Source organism: Chelonia mydas, chromosome 4 (genome assembly GCF_015237465.2).
Source record: "Chelonia mydas isolate rCheMyd1 chromosome 4, rCheMyd1.pri.v2, whole genome shotgun sequence".
In the NCBI taxonomy this organism is placed as follows: Eukaryota; Metazoa; Chordata; order Testudines; family Cheloniidae; genus Chelonia; species Chelonia mydas.
Genome location: NC_057852.1, coordinates 98,681,151 through 98,700,227, shown reverse-complemented (window position 1 = coordinate 98,700,227; position 19,077 = coordinate 98,681,151). Strand labels below are relative to the sequence as shown.

Here is a 19,077-nt window from a genome sequence, read left to right as displayed (position 1 = left end):
TTGCCTGTTCTTGATTGTTAGTTTGCTCCTTTTGGCCACGCTGGGCTGCCATGCAGTTAGCAAGATTCGGTCCCTAACCCAGTGCGCAAAATGCCTACCAACTTTTTGGACCTGTCCAATAACACAGTGGACTGGCTACTGCTCTCAGGAGACCAGCATTATTTTTTAAATGTCCTCTGTGAGTTAGGAACACCTCTTGATGGTGACAGTCGTTCACTGTGCTGTCCCAAATTGGAGGAATCTACTGTACTCTGAATTCTGGTTAACTTAAATATTGATACTCTACACAGCTCTAATTTTAAATAAACTTCAATTGAAACATGCTGTGAAGGGAATTAGTTACACTTAAATTTCACAGCAGTAAAATGAACAGGGATAACATTTGTCATATACATTATTTCTTTGTTTTCATTATTTTGGTATATTCAGTCCAGATTTAGTCTTTGGAAAATCAAATGTTCTTTGACCTCACACTTTTATTGGGCATGTGTAGTACTGAATATACCTGTAATTAAGCAGTCAGGCCACTAGATGGCATGGCTCACAATCAATAAAGAGAATACGGTTATTTTCTAGACTTGAAATTATGATTGTATGGTTGCAGCGATGGCTTGATTCCCAGAATTTAGCAGGATTGAGACTCCATGATAACTCTCTTTATACTATTGTTTTACAGCCCTACACAATAACTCATCTGAAACTTTCTGCTGGAATTATGATTACTGCTTCCCATAACCCAAAACAAGATAATGGTTACAAGGTATTCCTATATAACTTAAATCTTCCATTGTTTTCAGACATGACTATTTAATAATAGCATGTATAGTAGCACTCTGTATGTTCAAAGAGCTATCCAGTCCTTAATCTTCAAAGTAGCCCTAGGAAGGAGGGAGGGAAGTAATATCATCCCCATTTTACAGATGAGACAGTGGCTGGCCCAGGGCCATATAGCAAGTTAGGGGCAGAGGCAAGATTAGAACTCAGATCTTTGTTCGTTCCTCCAGAATGTGTTGCTTCACTGTTCTAAAATGTTATATATATATTTTTAATTTTCAGTAATCTTGCTGCTTTTTCAAATACGTTCAGACCTTTGAAAGTGTTAAGAATTTTACAGTAACGTGACTTAAATTAACAATTTATTGCATGGGTGGAAGTAGTTTGAAGACCAAGAGCAGCAGGTGTTGTAGGGGACTAAAAGTTTTTGATTGCTTTTGCAGTTAAAAATTGTGTGGGTTTTTTGTTGTTTTTTGTTTTTGGTACTAAAAATATTTTCTTCCTTTTTTTTCCCCCTTGTCTTGTCTCATGCGTAGTGGTTATATATAAAATTAGAGTAAACTATGTAGGTTGATACAATATATTATGGACAAGAATTAACTATCTGCCTAGCAAATGGCCTGAAATTTGATTTTTCTCTAAATGAGATGAGCCCGGTGGTAGTCTACTTTTTTTTTCATGGGGGATTTAAATATAGGGCACTACATCCTCAGAAAAACAAAGCTTAGGGAAATCTATATTCAAAGTATGTTACACTATATTGTTTTAGCTGTATTTACTGGAATCAGCCATAAATTGTGCCAGGATTTAGCCAACTAAGATCAGTAAAGGTATTCATGTTTAAAATAACCCCGGTGTGTCCTGTGTACCATTTAGGTTTATTGGGAAAATGGTGCACAGATAACTTCACCTCATGACAAAGGAATCTCTCAAGCTATCGAAGAGAACCAAGAGCCATGGCCTCAGGCTTGGGATGACAGTCTGGTTGACAGCAGCTTGTTACTTCATGATCCTTATGTCACTATCAATAAGGACTACTTTAAAGACATACAAAAGCACTGCTTTCACAGGTGAGCTGGTGATGATTGTCATTCTCTTGGTGACAAACCTATATTTTTAACTTGATTTTAAACAAGAAAGATTAAAACTAAAACTGGCGTTGGGGAGGGGGAGGAGCTGGGTACAAAAATTTTAACTTCCGTCGGTTACATTAACTTTACCCTGAGGCTAGCAACTGCTAAACTCAGTATACTAGAAAGCCAGGAATGTATGAAAAATAATGCTGTAATATTACAAACAAGCATTATGCATCTACTTAGGAGAATAAGTGGTGTTTGTTCTTAGTTGTATATGCCTCTAAGTAAAGTGGGTGAAAGATAAATAACATAGCAACAGATAGCACTGTGGTTCAGTGTAGCTTCTGCTTTTATGTAGAAGTCTGTTTAAATGCCATTACTCAACTTGGATACTGAATCTTATCAGCCAGTCATACTAGTTCTTCCTTCCTCCTGTGCTCTGTAAGGCTATACAGAGCCTTATTTTATCTGATGTCTTGGTACAGTCATGTAGGGCTAGAGATGGGGTAAAAAAGGGTACCTTTTAATACAAACTTTCTTTGGTTTCATAGTTTAACATTGTTGCAGAGTATTGAGTCATGGTTGTTTCTGAACCCCGTTAAGTGGCACACAGTGGCCATGTTAATTTAACATCATTAATTTACTTGATTTCAGGAATATAAACAAGGAAACAAAGCTGAAGTTCACCCACACTTCTGTGCATGGTGTAGGCCATGAATTTGTGCAGTCAGCCTTTAAGGCATTTGACTTTAAACCTCCATTGGCTGTTCCTGAACAGAAGGATCCTGATCCAGAATTTCCAACAGTAAAGTACCCAAATCCTGAAGAGGGTAAAGGTGTACTGGTAAATATTGTTTTTAAATATTTGCTATCTATTTTAAAAGTGTTCTCTCCGCCAGCCAGAAATTGTCACTGTAAACCTAGGTATAACGTTTTTATAAAATAGTTTTTCATTTTGAGTTTCCATTTCCATTAGATTTCTTGAAAAGCTAACAAGTCTTTTCATAGTTTTTAATGAACTGGTTATCTAATAACAAGATAAACTACTAGAAGATATTTTTTCTTTAACTTTCCAGTAGAATATACAGTATCGGCATGGAGAACAGAATAGTCCTTAAAAAACAAACTGAGAATATTCCTCCATCTTAGAAAATGTCCAATTACAATGAAATTTTTAACAGCCTGAATCCAACAGCTGTTAACAGTTAAACTGTAGAATAAGATGATACCAAATGTAGAGATCTAAGGCCTTATCTGCAAACATTCATGGGAATAACTTGACTTGTGTGAGTAGTCCATTGACTTCAGTGGACTTTGAATTGGCCCCCAAATGTAGAAATAGGTGTTATTAATTTACTCTTCACACTTCATATCTTATTTTAATGTAGTGCTGCTACCCATTGAGATCTCTACAATACTGAGGGTATCCTTGAATGAATTAAGGACGGCGTTTCTGCTATAAACATAGCTTTGTGGTTTTGTGGGTTCAAGTGAAAATAAATGGGAGTGTTACAGACCTATAAAGAAAGTGAAAATATTATTTATAAGTATTGATGATCCTTCTCTGGTGTTGCACTGTACTATTGTTTTCTAGACATTATCTTTTGCTTTGGCTGAAAAAGAAGGGGCTGGAATTATTTTAGCAAATGACCCAGATGCTGATCGACTTCTTGTTGCAGAGAAACAAGAAAGGTACAGTAATAAAAATATGCTGTAATTCAACCACAGGTATTTACTTGAAGCCTGAATTCATTCTAGGAAGTCCTGTGGCTTGTATTATGCAGGGGGTCAGACTAGATGATCACAATGGTTCCTTTTGGCCTTATCTTTTCATAGATTCCTAGATGTTGTTGCTATTATTATTATTATTGGGGAAAATCTGAGAGCTCTAAAAGTGTGTGTGTGATTTATAATACCTATATTGCAATAGCACCCAGAGGCTGCAATGATGATTTAGAGTTCATTGTGCTAGGGAATGTACAAAAAGAAGATAAATATGAAGAGACAGCCCTTACCCCAAATAGCTTAGTCTGTTTTATAGTATATCAAGGTGTTTAAATAGAAATCTTCCGTAGTACGCGTCAAAACATGCTTTCTTACTCATTTCATTTAGTGAGTAGTAACTAACATCTTTAATTGCACGTAACGCTTTCTTTGACTTCCAGAATCAGGGGGACAGCATAGTTCATTCATGTATCAAACCCCTTCTATCTTTTCCCCAGTTCAAGAATAGGGGTAGTGATTGACTACATATGCTAAGGTATTTATTAGACACCTTGAACCTGATTTTTTCAAAGATGCTGTGTATCTGCATCTCACTCTCTCTCCTATGAGATTTGTAGGTGCTCAGCAACTTCTGGTGATTTGGCTACTAGTTTTCAGTTCCATTGTAAAACATGCATAGCTGGACACTTGGGTCCATTTAGATTCTGTTGCTGGGGCCACAGAAAGTAAGCTCCTTTAAGGTGGGGACCTGCCACATTTGTCAGATGTGCCTGTGGCCTATGTGACATGTAATTCTGGCTCACCATCCAGTAGTCCCCTTGAGTGATCAGCATCATACAGACTGCTTCTGAAAAGCTGTACCAGATGATAGAGATTCAGTTGAAGTGCACCGCTGAATACTACCACCCAGAAATTTAATGTTTCTCATTTCACCTAATCTGGTAGAGCAGAAATTAATCTATACAGCTGTAAACTAGGGTTGTCAAGCGATTAAAAAAATTAATCCCGATTAATTGTGCTGTTAAACAATAATAGAATACCAGTTTATTTTTTGATGTTTTCAACATTTTCAAATATACTGATGTTAATAACACAGAATACAAAATGTACAATGTTCACTTTATATTTATTTTTATGACAAATATTTGCACTGTAAAAAAACAAAAGAAATAGTATTTTTCATTTCACTTCATACAAGTACTGTAGTGCAATTTCTCGATCATGCCAGTTGAACTTACATATGTAGAATTATGTACAAAAAACTGCGTTTAAAACAAAGTAAAACTTTAGATCCTGTAAGTCCACTCAGTCCTACTTCTTGTTCAGCCAATCACTCAGACAAACAAGTTTGTTTACATTTGCAGAAGATAATGCTGCCCACGTCTTGTTTACAATGTCACCTGAAAGTGAGAACAGGCGTTCTCATGGCACTGTTGTAGTTGGTGTCACAAGGTTATTTACATGCCAGATGTGCTAAAGGTTCATGTGTCCCTTCATGATTCAACCACCATTCCAGAGGACATGCGTCCATGCTGACGACAGGTTCTGCTTGATAACGATCCAAAGCGGTGCGGACCAACGCATGTTCATTTTCATCATCTGAGTCAGATGCCACCAGCAGAAGGTTCATTTTCTTTTTTGGTGGTTTGGGTTCTGTAGTTTCCACATCAGTGTTGCTCCTCTAAGACTTCTGAAAGCATGCTCCACACCTCGTCCCTCTCAGATTTTGGAATTCACTTCAGATTTTTAAACCTGGGGTTAAGTGCTGTAGCTATCTTTAAAAATCTCGCATCGGTACCTTCTTTGTGTTTTGTGAAATCTGCAGTGAAAGTGTTCTTAAAACGAACAACATGTGCAGGGTGATCATCCGAGACTGCTATAACATGAAATATATGGCAGAATGTGGGTAAAACAGAGCAGGACACATACAGTTCTCCCCCAAGGAGGTCAGTTGCAAATTTAATTAACACTTTCTTTTTTTTAATGAATGCATGGAAGCACATCTTCTGGAGCGGTGGCTGAAGCATGAAAAGGCATATAAATCTTTATTGCATCTGGCACGTAAATATCTTGTGACACCGGCTACAGCAGTGCCACATGAACGCCTAGTCTCTCTTTCATGTGACATTGTAATTCAGAAGTGGATAGCATTATCGCCCATAAAGGTAGGTAAACATGTTTTTGTTAGTGATTGGCTGAACGAGAAGTAGGACTGAGTGGACTTGCAGGCTCTAAAGTTTTACGTTGTTTTGTTTTTGAGTGCAGTTATGTAACAAAAAATCTACATTTTAAGTTGCGCTTCCATGATAAAGAGATTGCGCTACAGTACTTGTATGAGGTGAATTGAAAAATACTATTTATTTTGTTTATCGTTTTTATAGTGCAAATATTTGTAATAAAAAATAATAGTGAGCACTGTACACTTTGTATTCTGTTATAATTGAAATCCATATATTTGAAAATGTAGAAAAACATCCAAAAATATTTAATTTCAATTGGTATTCTATTACTTAACAGTGTGATTAAAGCTGCGATTAATATTTTTAATCTCAGTTAATTTTTTTGAGTTAATTGCATGAGCTAACTGCGATTAATCGACAGCCCTACTGTAAACCTGCACTGAAGGTGGACTTCAGGTTTTTATTTCCTTGCAATACAGAACAAAGTTCTGCTGCTGCTACCAAGGGAAGGGGCAGTATAGGTGATATTTCACTATCGGAGTGATTTGAAACCCAGGTCCCACCCTCGACACTGGCTAAGCGCTGAGAGAGGGCTATTTACCATGTCTCCTCCTGTGGTGGTCGAAATTAGAGGTGTTTGAGGTTTTTATACCACTCCAATTAACTCGGGCTCTCAAGTTCCGACGGAAGAAGAGGAGGAGAGCACAAGTATTCTTCCTGCTCACCAGGAGAACTCAGATCCTCTTCATTCCTACAGCAACTCAAGGGCTTTTCCTTGCTCCAGCTGTGTGGACTAGAGCGGCTCTTCTGTATCTGGGAAGAGGAATGGATTTATCAGCATCCCCTCCCCTGGGTCTGTTAAGGACATGTAGATTAAGCTTGTCATCCTTTACTCTAAAATGTTTTATGCTGTGTAGCTGTAGCCATGTCAGTTCCAGGATATTAATGTTTTGCCAGCACACATCTACGTTTGCCTTTTTTTTTCCTTTTTGAACAATGGTCGTATCATATTGCCTTTATATAAACCCATGGTACGCCCACATCTTGAATACTGCATGCAGATGTGGTTGCCCATCTCTAAAAAGACACATTGGAATTGGAAAAGGTTCAGAAAAGGGCAACAAAAGTTATTAGGGGTATGGAACGGCTGCCATATGAGGAGAGATAAATAAGACGGGGACTTTTCAGCTTGGAAACGAGACGACTAAGGGGGATATGATAGAGGTCTATAAAATCATGACTGGTGAGGAGAAAGTAAATAAGGAAGTGTTATTTACTCCTCATAACACAAGAACGAGGGGCCACCAAATGAAATTAATAGGTAGCAGGTTTAAAACAAATAAAAGGAAGTATTTCTTTACACAACGCACAGTCAACCTGTGGAACTCCTTGCCAGAGGATGTTGTGATGGACAAGACTATAACAGGGTCCAAAAAAGAATTCGATAAATTGTGGAGGCTAGGTCCATCAATGGTTATTAGTCAGGATGGGCAGGGATGGTGTCCTAGCCTCTGGTTTCCAGAAGCTGGAAATGGGTGATGGGATGGATCACTTGATGGTTACCTGTTCTGTTCATTCCCTCTGGGGCACCGGCCATTGGCCACTGTTGGAAGACAGGATACTGGGCTAGATGGACTTCGGTCTGACCCAGTATGGCCGTTCGTATGTAATGATGCGTGCACTGAAGTTTTAAATCAGAAGTACATTGCAGTCAGGAACAGAATTTCTAAGTCCACTAACATACCAGCAAAAATAAAATGTAAAAAGCAAATGTGTTAGGAAGAAGGTGCAAAGTCAAGCAGCCAGCAAAACGTTGCATGTGTCAAACACACACACACAAGGCTTCGTTGGCATTGAGGGAAAAGAAAATGTTTTTGCTGGGGACATTTTCCAGTGCTAAATGTCTGTTTTTTTTAAATCTGACTTTAATATTCTGTGTTAGAAATTCTGCTTCTAGTTTAGCACACTTTTATAGCAGTGAGAGCTAGGTCTGAATTAAGCACATAATGTATGTACTTGCTTTTCTGTGCCTTTCTCTTTCCTAATCTCTTGGCCAGCTATAGTCCTCGCATTTTGAGTCCTCTCATCTCTTCCTCCTGCTGAAGATGTTTGTACACTAACTAGTATGTTAAGAATAGACTTCTACAGTATCTGTACTTCTTCCTTGACAGAAACTCCCATTAGAGCGCAAGTAGTTTGTCATCTGCTATTACACTAAACTGTTGCTGTGCATTACTTTGTGCCTATTGGCATCAATAGATGCAAGAGACTGAGGCTGCTTCTCTTTCACAACAGGTACTGTTTTTGTAGGTCTTGATTTATGTCAGCTTTAGTGATGTCTTTGTTCCCCTTCACAACTGGATTTTTGAACAATTTTCTCACTCCCCTTTTCTCTTCTGCTTTTCCCTTCATCATTTTCCTTGCTCTTCCAATAATTGAGTCAGCTTTGACCCTTTTTTGATATTTCTCCCTATGTTTGAGACTTTTCCATTCTTCCTTAATGATCTAGTGTCCTGATGTACTTGTGATTACGTGAAAATTAGTAGCCCAGACTGTCACTGAACCCATTCTAATAACGGTCATTTAGTACCGAGTTGTTTTTCCCCAAGTCATGTTGGTGTTGTAGCTTGTGAATGAGGTCTTTTTTATCAAGATATGATGTAGATGCTCCAAAACCAAAATACTTTAGTTTAAAATGAAAAATACTTGTTCTTAATTCTCTTTAGCTTTAACAGTTGTAACGTCAAATGTGGATAGTGAATTGTTGCAGCTTTTGACAGGCATAGAAGCCAATGGGAATGACAAGGAGAATGTCCTGTTTTAGTTGGATAAAAAATTAAGGAACATTTTCCAATGGAAGTTAGACACTCAGTTCCCATTAATTTTTTTTCAGTGGGAGTTGGATCCCTAACTCCCATTTGTCCTTTGAAAATCAAACTCACCTCCACAGCAGTTAGATGACTTCCTCTGTTCTGCCAATTTTCTTGTACACAACAACTATTAAATGTTCTCCACTATTGTCTTTTAAATTGTTTTTATAATGGTTGCATCGTGTTTTTGTTTTCAGTGGTGAGTGGAAAGTGTTTTCTGGCAATGAGCTGGGAGCTCTTTTAGGCTGGTGGATCTTCACTTGCTGGAAAAATCAGAATCAAGATCCTGCTGCCATCAAAGATGTATACATGTTATCCAGCACTGTCTCTTCCAAAATCTTGAGAGCAATTGCACTGAAGGAAGGCTTTCACTTTGAGGTAAACTGTTTTTGTGTAAAAGTCTGTATTCATGTTTTTGTTTTTGTGTGCAGCGTATCTTACATTTTCCCCCCCCGCATCTCACTTTAGGAGACATTGACAGGTTTCAAGTGGATGGGAAATCGAGCCAAGCAGCTCACGGACCAGGGGAAAACGGTTTTATTTGCATTTGAAGAAGCTATAGGTAAGAAATGAACAGTATAGATAGCTCTGGTGCACTGTAGAAGAGTAAAGATCACTTCTGTCCAGAAAGTGGCTATGTAAAAGTGCCATCATTTCAACACTCACTCCCCATGCGTGTTCAGTATCCTATCTACCCGGTTGACTAATTTTTACTACTTATTGTAGCACTTCAGAGGTGATGCAAATATGGTAGTGAGATGGTTTGTACATTATCAGAATTGTTAACGCAATTCCAATTGCAGAGTATGCATGAGCCATGAAGACAAGTTAACTTGAAATCTGAGATTCAAGTTTCCATGAGTGACAATTTAAAAAAACAAACCACAAAAAAAAAAAACCAAAACAACCCAACTCTAATTGTTATAATTGACACACAAATGACACATTTGGGAAGCGACTTTTTTTTTTTTTTTTTTATAGTAGAATAGCACTCCAACACCAGTGAAAGAGTGACTTTTGGAGTTCCGTTGACACTACCACATGCTGCCATATGGAAAGAATCAAATTTGGGACCAAACTCTGGTTAAGCTGCCTTATTGTGATTTTTTTTTTTTATTTTTTTTAACAGCCCCTCTCCCCCCCCCGTAAAAGTACCTCTTACGAGTGGATCTGCAAGTGGTTGGAAAACGTTTCACTGATTGATATCTACAGTACTGAAGTGTTTAACTTCATCTTTTTGTGCAGAAAAATCACCTGAAATGTTGCTTACAGAAATGCTGAAGTTTATTATATAATCATTCTTATGGGTGCTCTTCCTAACACCAGAATGTGATGAAGATACTTTTTGTTTGCTAAAACTTTCAACTTCTGCAGTGTGTCAGTGTTTCTTTGCGGTTTTCTCTGTATACTCTAGTTCCTTTTTGTTACAGGTTTCTTTTTATATGCTTTCTTTTGTTTAGGATATATGTGCAGCCCTGTTGTCCTGGACAAAGATGGTGTCAGTGCTGCTGTTATAACTGCAGAGATGTCTAGTTGGCTAGCAACCAAAAATTTGTCTTTGTCTCTGCAGCTGAAAGCTATCTATGATGAGTGAGTTTAATTTCATTGTCTAGTTATCAGATGTTCTTCATCTCCAATATGTTAGTTAACTTGCTACTGAATAATATGTAATACAATATAGAGGCAAAGTACTTTTTGCAACAGTAATTATCTACTTGCAAGTTGCCCTGTCTCATAAAAACAAAGCTTAACATATTCAGTCTCTCTCTCTTTCTCTCTCTCTCTCCCCCTCCCCCCCCCCCCCCTTTTAAGGATATACACAGTTGCCTCAGACTGTTCAGTTTTAGTCTTTATTCAAGTGACAAGCTATACAACTGTTTCAGTAATGCTTTCAGTACCGCATAGATCTTGTAGGCAAGAAAAAACAGATTCTGTAAGACAGGGTCCAATTCTGTATGTAACGAGATCTATTCTCCCATCAAGCATATTTCTTTGGCATTAATGGGAATTACAAATACACCAGGTGCCAAATGGACCCTCCTAAATTTACAGTGTGGCAGTTGTGTTGGTCCCAGAGAGAGAGAGACAAGGTGGGTGAGGTAATACAGTTTATTGGACCAACTTCTGTTGGTGAAAGACACAAGCTTTAGAACTGCACAAAGCTCTTCAGGTCTGGGAGTGGTCCTCATTGTCGCTGTTAAATACAAGGTCTAACAGATTTGTTAGCATAAGAAATTAACGCACATTCTGAGGGGCCATTCAAGGTGAAGTGGACCATTAACACCTGTGCAGTCATAGGACAAAAAAGGAAGGGTTAGTGGGTTACTTACAGGTTGCTGTAATAAGTCATAAATCCAGTCTTTTTATTAAGACCATGATTTTTAGTGTCTAGCAGAGTTGTGAATTTAAGCTCCCAGACTCGTCTTTTGGAGGTTTGTGTATATTGGGAAATGGTACAGCCTCATCCCCCATGAACCCACCCCAGGGATCTTCTACATGCTTCGCAAGATACATAAACAAGGTGTAGCTTGTTTCCGTAGCTTGAAAGCTTGTTTCTTTCACTAACAGAAGCTAGTCCAATAAAAGATATTACCTTACCCAGCTTGTCTCTCTAATATCCTGGGACCGACACAGTCACAACACTGTAAACTTAGGAGGGTCCATTCAGCTCCTGGTGTACATGTAATCAGGGCCATCCCTAGGCATATGCAGAATACGCAGCTGCGTAGGGCACCATGAAATTTGGGGTACCATATTTCCTCAAATTTCATGGTGCCCTAGGCAGCTGTGTGCTGCATACACGGCAGCACCAGCTCCAGCAACCAGCCCTATCCCTCAGCTGGACCCCGGTGGGCTGCGCCCACTGCAAGGGGCAGGGCCGTCCCTAGAGGGGTGTGGGGTCCCAGTCAACTCCCTCCGCCCTGCCTCTTACTCTTTCTCCCCCCTGCTCTGCCCCCAGCCCGCCCCCATTCCTCCTCTTTCCCCAGTGACCCCACACTCACCAGCAGCGGTGGGAAATGGAGCAACCCGGCCCCAGCCCGCTCTACTCAGTCAGCTCCTAGCCACGTCACTCCGCTTCCCACTGCTGTTGAGTGCAGGGTGGGGTCCCCCTCCCCCGAGCAACACGGCTGGGGCAGGTTCAGCGGAGCAGGCTGCAGCCGGGTTGCTCCACTTCCCGCCGCCAGTGGGTGGGTGGGGAAAAGATCGCCCCCCCACACTCGCTGGCTGTGGGAAGCGGAGTGATGCGGCTGGAAGCTGGCAGAGTAGAGCAGGCTGGAGCCAGGTTGCTCTGCTTCCCGCTGCTGCTGGTGAGTGGGGGGTGGGGGGGGGAAGGCCCCTTCCCCCAAGCGACACGGCTGGGGCAGGAGAAGCAGAGCGGGCTGGGGCCGGGTCGTTCCGCTTCCTGCTCTTGGCCCCCCACTAATTCCCCAGACCACTCTGGGCGTGGGGGCGCCCCCCAGACTGGCCCCCCCACCGCTCCTGCCTTCCTGGCCCCGCAGACCTTGAGTGCAGCCCTGGGGGGGAGCAGGTGCTCAGGCTGCATAGGGCACCATAATTGGTAGGGATGGCCCTGTGTGTAATGTGCTTGATGGGAGACTAGAGCTCATGTTACACACAGGACTGGCCCCTGTCTTATATAATGTTGTGTCTTGCCTGTAAGACCTGTGTGTTACTGAAAGTTTTGCAGACACATGGTATATGATTACATAAACAAGACATAGGCCAACAGTTACTGGTCATCTTATATTGTAAAATCTTCTGGACAGGGAGGGTGAATGTCCTTCTTCTTTCTCAAATTTGTACCAAAGCTATGTAGAGTCTACACATTCACAAAACAGTATTTTTCGTAAAAGCTTCCACATTGGATGTCTGTTTTGGTAGAGCTGTTCTGCAGTCATTGTTTAAAAGTAGGACTCCCAGTATCCACCTCCAAGCAAACCAACTACTGCTTGTTACTCACCAAGAGTAGAATCCATGTGGACAATTACCTACCTCAGAGTAACTGTGGTGTGTTTGTTGTTGTGGTTTTTTGGACATGTGTTGTGGGCAACACATCTTTAAGAGCCACAGTTACAACAGGGTACAGTTCTTTTTGTCATTTGTAATTACCCTTTTTCATTCCCAATTTTTAAAAAATGGTATTTTTGCAGCAGTTAAAATACAGAGGGAAGTTCATGTTAAACTAAATCCCAGCAGTTATGGTCTTTAACTAAACAAAAATGTAAGTGAAAAATATGTATTCTCCAGTTTTAGATGATTTGTGAGGATCAGTTATTTTTATATTACCTATATCAATGGTTCTCAACCAGGGATCCAGAGCCTCTTGGGGGGCTGTGAGTAGGCTTCAGGGGGTCTGCTAAGCAGTCCGGTATTAGACTTGCTGAGGCCAAGGGCAGAAAGCTGAAGCTCCACCGCGTGGGGCTGAAGCTGAAGCCTGAGCAACTTAACTTTACAGGGCCCCCTGTGGCATGAGACCCTGGGCAACTGCCATGCTTGCTACCCCCTAGCACTGGCCCTGGCGTTTATATGCAGTTGTTATGGTACAGGTGGCGTGTAAAGTTTTTATAGCATGTTGAGGGCCCTTAGAAAGAAAAAGGTTGAGAACCCTTGACCTAGATGCATTATAAACACAAATGTATCATGATGTGTTTTGTATCACAATGAGAAGGTATGCACAGTGTGTGCTTAAGTAGACTGTGTTCTCAAATCACTATATTTTCTCTTAACAGGTATGGCTACCACATTACTAAAGCTTCATATTTTATCTGCCATGATCCTAAGACTGTTAAAGAGCTATTTGAGAATCTTAGAAATTATGATGGAAAAAATACTTACCCAAAATCATGTGGCAAATTTAAAGTTTCTGGAGTAAGGGATCTCACTACTGGCTATGATAGCAGCCAGCCTGATCAAAAGGCGGTAAGTATCCTTTTATAAAAATGATAGATCAGGTTTTATAGTCCATACAATTAACAGTATACTTAACACTGAGAGAAAAGTGAAAATACCAACTAAAAACCACACAGATTCTTGTAGCCATACTTTGTGATCTTGTCTAAACTGCATAAAATGGCAGAGTCAGCTGAAGAAGCTCGGAGGATTTGTGCTATTTACTACAGCTTTAAGTTTTTCTCTGTTTTTTCCTACTGCTTGGAGGGATTGTTTCCCCTCAGTACTGATATAAGAAATGTAAAATATCTATTCAGATGTGAAGTTTTGGGTTCTTTAGCCTTCTTTTAGAATCAAAGGTGATTTGTATTTATTTTTTTCTTTTGATAGTCACTGAGCACATGCTTTGTGTAGCTTTTTCTATGTGCTACCAAAATCTTGACAAGATTTCAAGATGTGTTATCTAATAGTGACTCAAGCCATGATATGGCTTTCCTTTTCAAATCCTAGGTTGACGGTAAGATTGTGATTAACTCCAACATGTCTGAAGTTGGGAGGCCAAAATAAAATAGTTCAGTTTGTGTATTTGGTACTGAATACAAGTTGTTAGATTTTTTTTCTCTTGCATCTAAAACTCATTGCATATATTTAAGTAGCGAACTTTTAAAGAAGCTATTCTATGATGTGTGTGTGTATGTGTATTTCTAGGTGCTTCCTACTAGTAAAAGTAGCCAAATGATAACATTTACTTTTGCTAATGGAGGGGTGGCTACTATGAGGACCAGTGGGACAGAACCAAAAATCAAATACTATGCTGAATTGTGCGCCCCTCCTGGAAACAGGTATTGTGTTGCTTTTAGGAATAAATTGTTGTTTTTTTTAAAAAGGCCTATTTTAATATAATTTTAATAATTACACTCTTTAGAAAAACTTTAGTTCCGCACAATTAATGGCCAATTCTTGCTGTCACTGAAGTTTCATTAAACATGGATTGTCTTGACTTCCGTAGGAGCAGGAAGGGGCCCTCAACATTTTAAAATTGTATTAAAATATTCCAAGATGATTTGAAAGGGCTGCTTCCTTTCTCAAATCTTTTTTGTTTTTGTTTCAAAGTTAATATCAAGACTTATTACTGAAATATCATACTTATTCCTTTGACTCAAGTAGCCTTGGTAATTGACTGTCAGAAGTCAAATAACATCTTGGTATTTAGCCCATTTGTCTGACACCAGGATGAATTTGGCCCACTTTCATAAATGTGTAAAATTTGAAGAGTTGTTTTTTTTTTTTTTTTTTTTTTTTCCCCAAAGAACATATTCTTAATTATGTGGTGGATCTTCTGGATCCCTCATCAGAAGCTCTGCATTATCTTTCTCATTCTCTTTCAGCCAAGGACACATTTATGTAGATGTACAAATGCTAAAAACTGGCACGTCTGTATGCTTTAGGCTTTCTTGAGATAACGTAAGAGTACATCACAAGTAATGTTCTAAGTGCAATGCTGTAATTAGTATAACCTACTATCATCAAAGCAAGCAACTTCAAATCTCAAAGCCCCTCCTTCCCTCTTTTTAAAAGGGGGGAGGGGAAATGTGCCTTATAGTTTTGACAATTAGCATATGTAGTATTTTACTTTTAAGTTAATCATTCAGATCTAGCCCAGATTGGTAGTGTCTGAACCATGTTGTGTGTGAAATGAATTGGTGGCTCAGGTGGTCTCCCCAAAACAGAGACAACCGTTTTTGGAAGTTTCAGCAGAAGTCAGGGATTGAATAGAAATGAAGACTGCCATATCAATGTGCTATGTTTTGGCTGAAGCACGCTGATGGAGTATTGTGGAGAAGCTTGCATTTCTTCCGTTTTCTGTAGCTATTCATAAGTTTTTGACTGCTAAGCTATAGTGATGATTGAAGATTTTGGACACTAACAACTAACTCAAATAGAAAACACTGTTTATGAATTGCTCGTCAAAATTGATCTTTAAATATTTAATGTTGAATATTATGGTAATATTTGCCTAAAGGCCCCAATCCCATTGTGATAGACTCTAAATAACAATATCTGAAAAAGGCAGTTCTTAAGCTTACAATCTAAGATGAGAGGCAACAGATGGATTCAAAAATACAAATATGTGTTTATAAAGTATTTTATAAAATAAGCTAACTTTTGTTAAAAAAGGCTAATTGTATTTATGCTTTATCATGAATGAAAGAAAAGTGATACAAGGTCTAAATGTTACTAAACATACAAACTAGGAATGAAATGGGAAATATTTGAAGCTTAAATCAGCTGTTGTCATATCAAATAATTAGAAAAACATGGACAAACATGTAAATTCACCTCCTTGATACAAAAAGGTTAGAGCTAAACGCTGACTTAGTCCCACATGTGGGACTAAGAAATCAAACGCACAATTTTACTAGCATTAATAGAAAATGTGCTGTTAAAACATCACACATGAGACTGCGGGCTAGGCTAGACTAACAGTTAGTGCTTGGGCAAGCTGGGGTGTAAATCAGTGCACACTGGGGAACTTCTATCATGCAGTAGCAGGGTCCACATGGACTCCTAGTGTCCAGTAATTTACATCCCAGCTTGCCATGCACTGACTGTCCTGACAAGCCCTCACAATATACCCCGTTTTTCCTTTTCTTCTAGCCTTTTTTGCTGCTCTACTATGATTTGGTTTTGTTTACTTTGTTTCTTTTTTGTTTTAGTGACCCTGACCAACTGAAGGAGGAATTAGGTGAGCTGGTCAGTGCTATTGAAGAGTATTTCTTTCAGCCAGAAAAAAATAAACTGCAGCCCAAAGCAGAGTAAACAATTAAGACGGTTTCCTTAATCGCACTGTCTCTACAGCATGTTGTGGGCAAAACTCTACACTATTGGAAAAAGTAGGGATTTTTAAGGATAAAAAAAAAGATTAAAATATATATCCTTACCAATATGTGTTCCACATCCTCTTTGGTCTAATATCTTTTATCTGGGTAAATCAAGGGATTCCTTATTAAAAACTAGCAACCAAAAATTATCTGGTACAATGCAAATATGTTTCAATAATCAAGTCTTGTTCTAATAAATTTTATTGTACTTGTCTTGCCTTAATTTCTGTAAATGCAATTTGCTTTTTACATGTATGTAGCCTAATTTGACAGCAATGTAACTACCAAGTTTTTGATACGGGGGAATTGGATAGCGCTGCATGAATATGTCTAGTTTTATCTTTGCAAGTCAGGCTAGTTGCATAACTACGGGGCACTGGAAATCTGTGGGGAATGTTGGTGAAATCAGGGTAGATGTCCCTAGAAGAGCAGGTTTCCAAAAGTGATTTTTAGCCACAATAGCAGGATTTTACTGGGGTTGGTGGTGAATTTGTGGGTGTTGATAAATTGTATAGTCAATTGCTTGACCACCACACTTTCATTAATAATGAACCATGTAAACATGTCTTACTGCTCTAAGACAATAATAATATGGTACAGGAGTAAGGTTATATATGATACCAGCCTCTGAGAAGCCATGTCATGCAGTGATGATACATTCACCTTACACAGAAGGTGTGCTCCCCAAGTTACACATTACAACTTGTATTATGTATAAATAATACCAGCTGAATCTCTCTTTACAGGTCACTAAAATCTAACCCAGCTCCCTAACTTGTTTTTCTGTTCTTTCTGTATCTTTGATTTAGATACTAGCATTCTAGGTACTGGTCCATGAAGGTGCCTCCCCTAGCTTGTACTAAGACATAGAATGAATGTATCTTGATTTTGACAAGTTTCTTATCTGCTTATGCCAAATGGAAGAAGTTATGGGATTGTGATGTAGCCTAAAACTAGCCTACACCATTATTACAATTATTTGTGCTTAATGCATACTAATATATATAAAAATATGGAGCAGATAATACATATTACTACATATATGCTGGACAGCATAAATTAGTCAATGAAGCAGAGCCAGAATGGACGTCGGTTGTCTGTTGCCATGGTGTCTATGAAAATACATCATCTTGTAGGCAGGGGAAGAGGAAATGCAGCATCTTGGGTTGGAGTTGAGCATGCCAGCCCTGTGTCTTTCTCTAAAGACACTTAACACCATACTGGGGCAGAGACTGACTTCTTGGTGTATATTTATAAAGTGCCTCATATGATGCATCCCTGACCTTTGATTGGGCCCATAAATACAACAGATGGGAGGGTTTTGCTATTGACTTCAGTGAGACTTAAGATGTTTCACTTTGTACAGAAATTCCATGCATATAGCTTTTCACTGCCCTGGTAGTTATCTTCTGAAAATGAAATGCAAGGACAACTCTAAAATAACCTATTAAAAAACCATGGGAGGACACACTGCAGTCTGGAATTATGAATATACTTCACTGAGGACCATATAATGTGTGTTTTATGTATATGCCATATTAATGTTGGGGATTCTACAACATCCAGCCAGTGTTGGTCAAAATGTTAGTCTGTAACTCAGCATTCTTATGTATGTTTGTTTTATTGTGCTAAAATGTATTTGGCATAGTGTAAACCTGAATTGAATCTTGAAAGCAAAATATCACTCCTTCTAAGGTGAGATTCCTGTATTCCAATGGTTTTCTTTGTAAACAAGTGGTAAAATGGAAAAAAGAGGGTACTGTAAAGTAAATACTACTGATCTTACTCCATGTAGGGGTAGTTGCTAGGATTTTATTTTGACACAAGGGAAAATGTTCGGCTGTACACAAGATCTTAGGCTGTGACAATTCAAAATGTTTATAGCTAGACAGTTACATTGTAAGTAAAGGAATATCCTATTGCAGATGATATCTTTGTAGTTTTCAATGGAAATTTGATAGGAAAGCCCTGATATATTACCCCTTATTTCAGTGCTTCTAGAGAAGTGCAGTAAGAATTAATTTGCTTTAGTCACCTTAACTTTAGAGGAAGGATTATTCTGAACAATAAAACCTGCTGATGATTTGTGTAACCTTCATAAAAGGGTGCAGTGCTCCTGATGCCTGACTATCACTGTTCTGTCCATATTCAGAAATGTGACTTTTACAAACCACCAAGACAATTAAGAAGCAGTTAACCAAACAAAACATACACACAATATGGTGGTGCTTTTATGAAAATGGTAACAGAACATATTTGTTAAAAGTAGCACATTACTTTGTAATTCAAAGATTGAAGGCTGTATCAGACTACATATAGCTCTTATTCACAACATGTAGGTTTAAAGAGGAGGCAACGATGAGTATGGTGGGTGTGCCAAAGGTAGCCCAATGAGGCGCTTTGCTGCTACAAGCTCTGAGAAGCAGAAACGCTTACTCTGTATAACAATTAAAATCGTGTAAGAAATTATGGCCACAAAGTGAAAGTAAGAAAACAATGGGAATAATCAGTCAATTTTCAACTTGGTAAAGGGTTAAAAGGACTAGATTTTTAATGGGAGTCATTGTGGTTGGCTCAGAGCATCTCTGCTCCATGTGTGGCCGCTTTTTTTTTTTTTTTTTAAATGCTGCTAATGTGATCAGATGACTAAAAATGGGACAAAAATACTGCTAAGAATGAC

At 38.9% G+C, this 19,077-nt stretch overlaps 1 protein-coding gene across 4 annotated transcripts in view; it reads left to right on the top strand.

Annotated features, from left to right (window-relative positions):
- The window catches only part of PGM2 (phosphoglucomutase 2), a 29,998-nt gene extending 11,900 nt beyond the window's left edge, over window positions 1-18,098 (top strand). For all 4 annotated transcript variants that reach the window (XM_037897937.2, XM_037897938.2, XM_037897939.2 and 1 more), the window contains 10 exons: window positions 677-760; window positions 1,651-1,844; window positions 2,505-2,694; window positions 3,445-3,542; window positions 8,823-9,003; window positions 9,094-9,187; window positions 10,086-10,215; window positions 13,356-13,545; window positions 14,224-14,357; window positions 16,233-18,098. In XM_037897937.2, the coding sequence (XP_037753865.2) occupies window positions 677-760; window positions 1,651-1,844; window positions 2,505-2,694; window positions 3,445-3,542; window positions 8,823-9,003; window positions 9,094-9,187; window positions 10,086-10,215; window positions 13,356-13,545; window positions 14,224-14,357; window positions 16,233-16,335 (1,398 nt within the window). In that variant the 3' untranslated portion in view covers window positions 16,336-18,098. The remainder of the gene's footprint in view (window positions 1-676; window positions 761-1,650; window positions 1,845-2,504; window positions 2,695-3,444; window positions 3,543-8,822; window positions 9,004-9,093; window positions 9,188-10,085; window positions 10,216-13,355; window positions 13,546-14,223; window positions 14,358-16,232) is intronic.
- The last annotated feature ends 979 nt before the right edge of the window (window positions 18,099-19,077 follow it).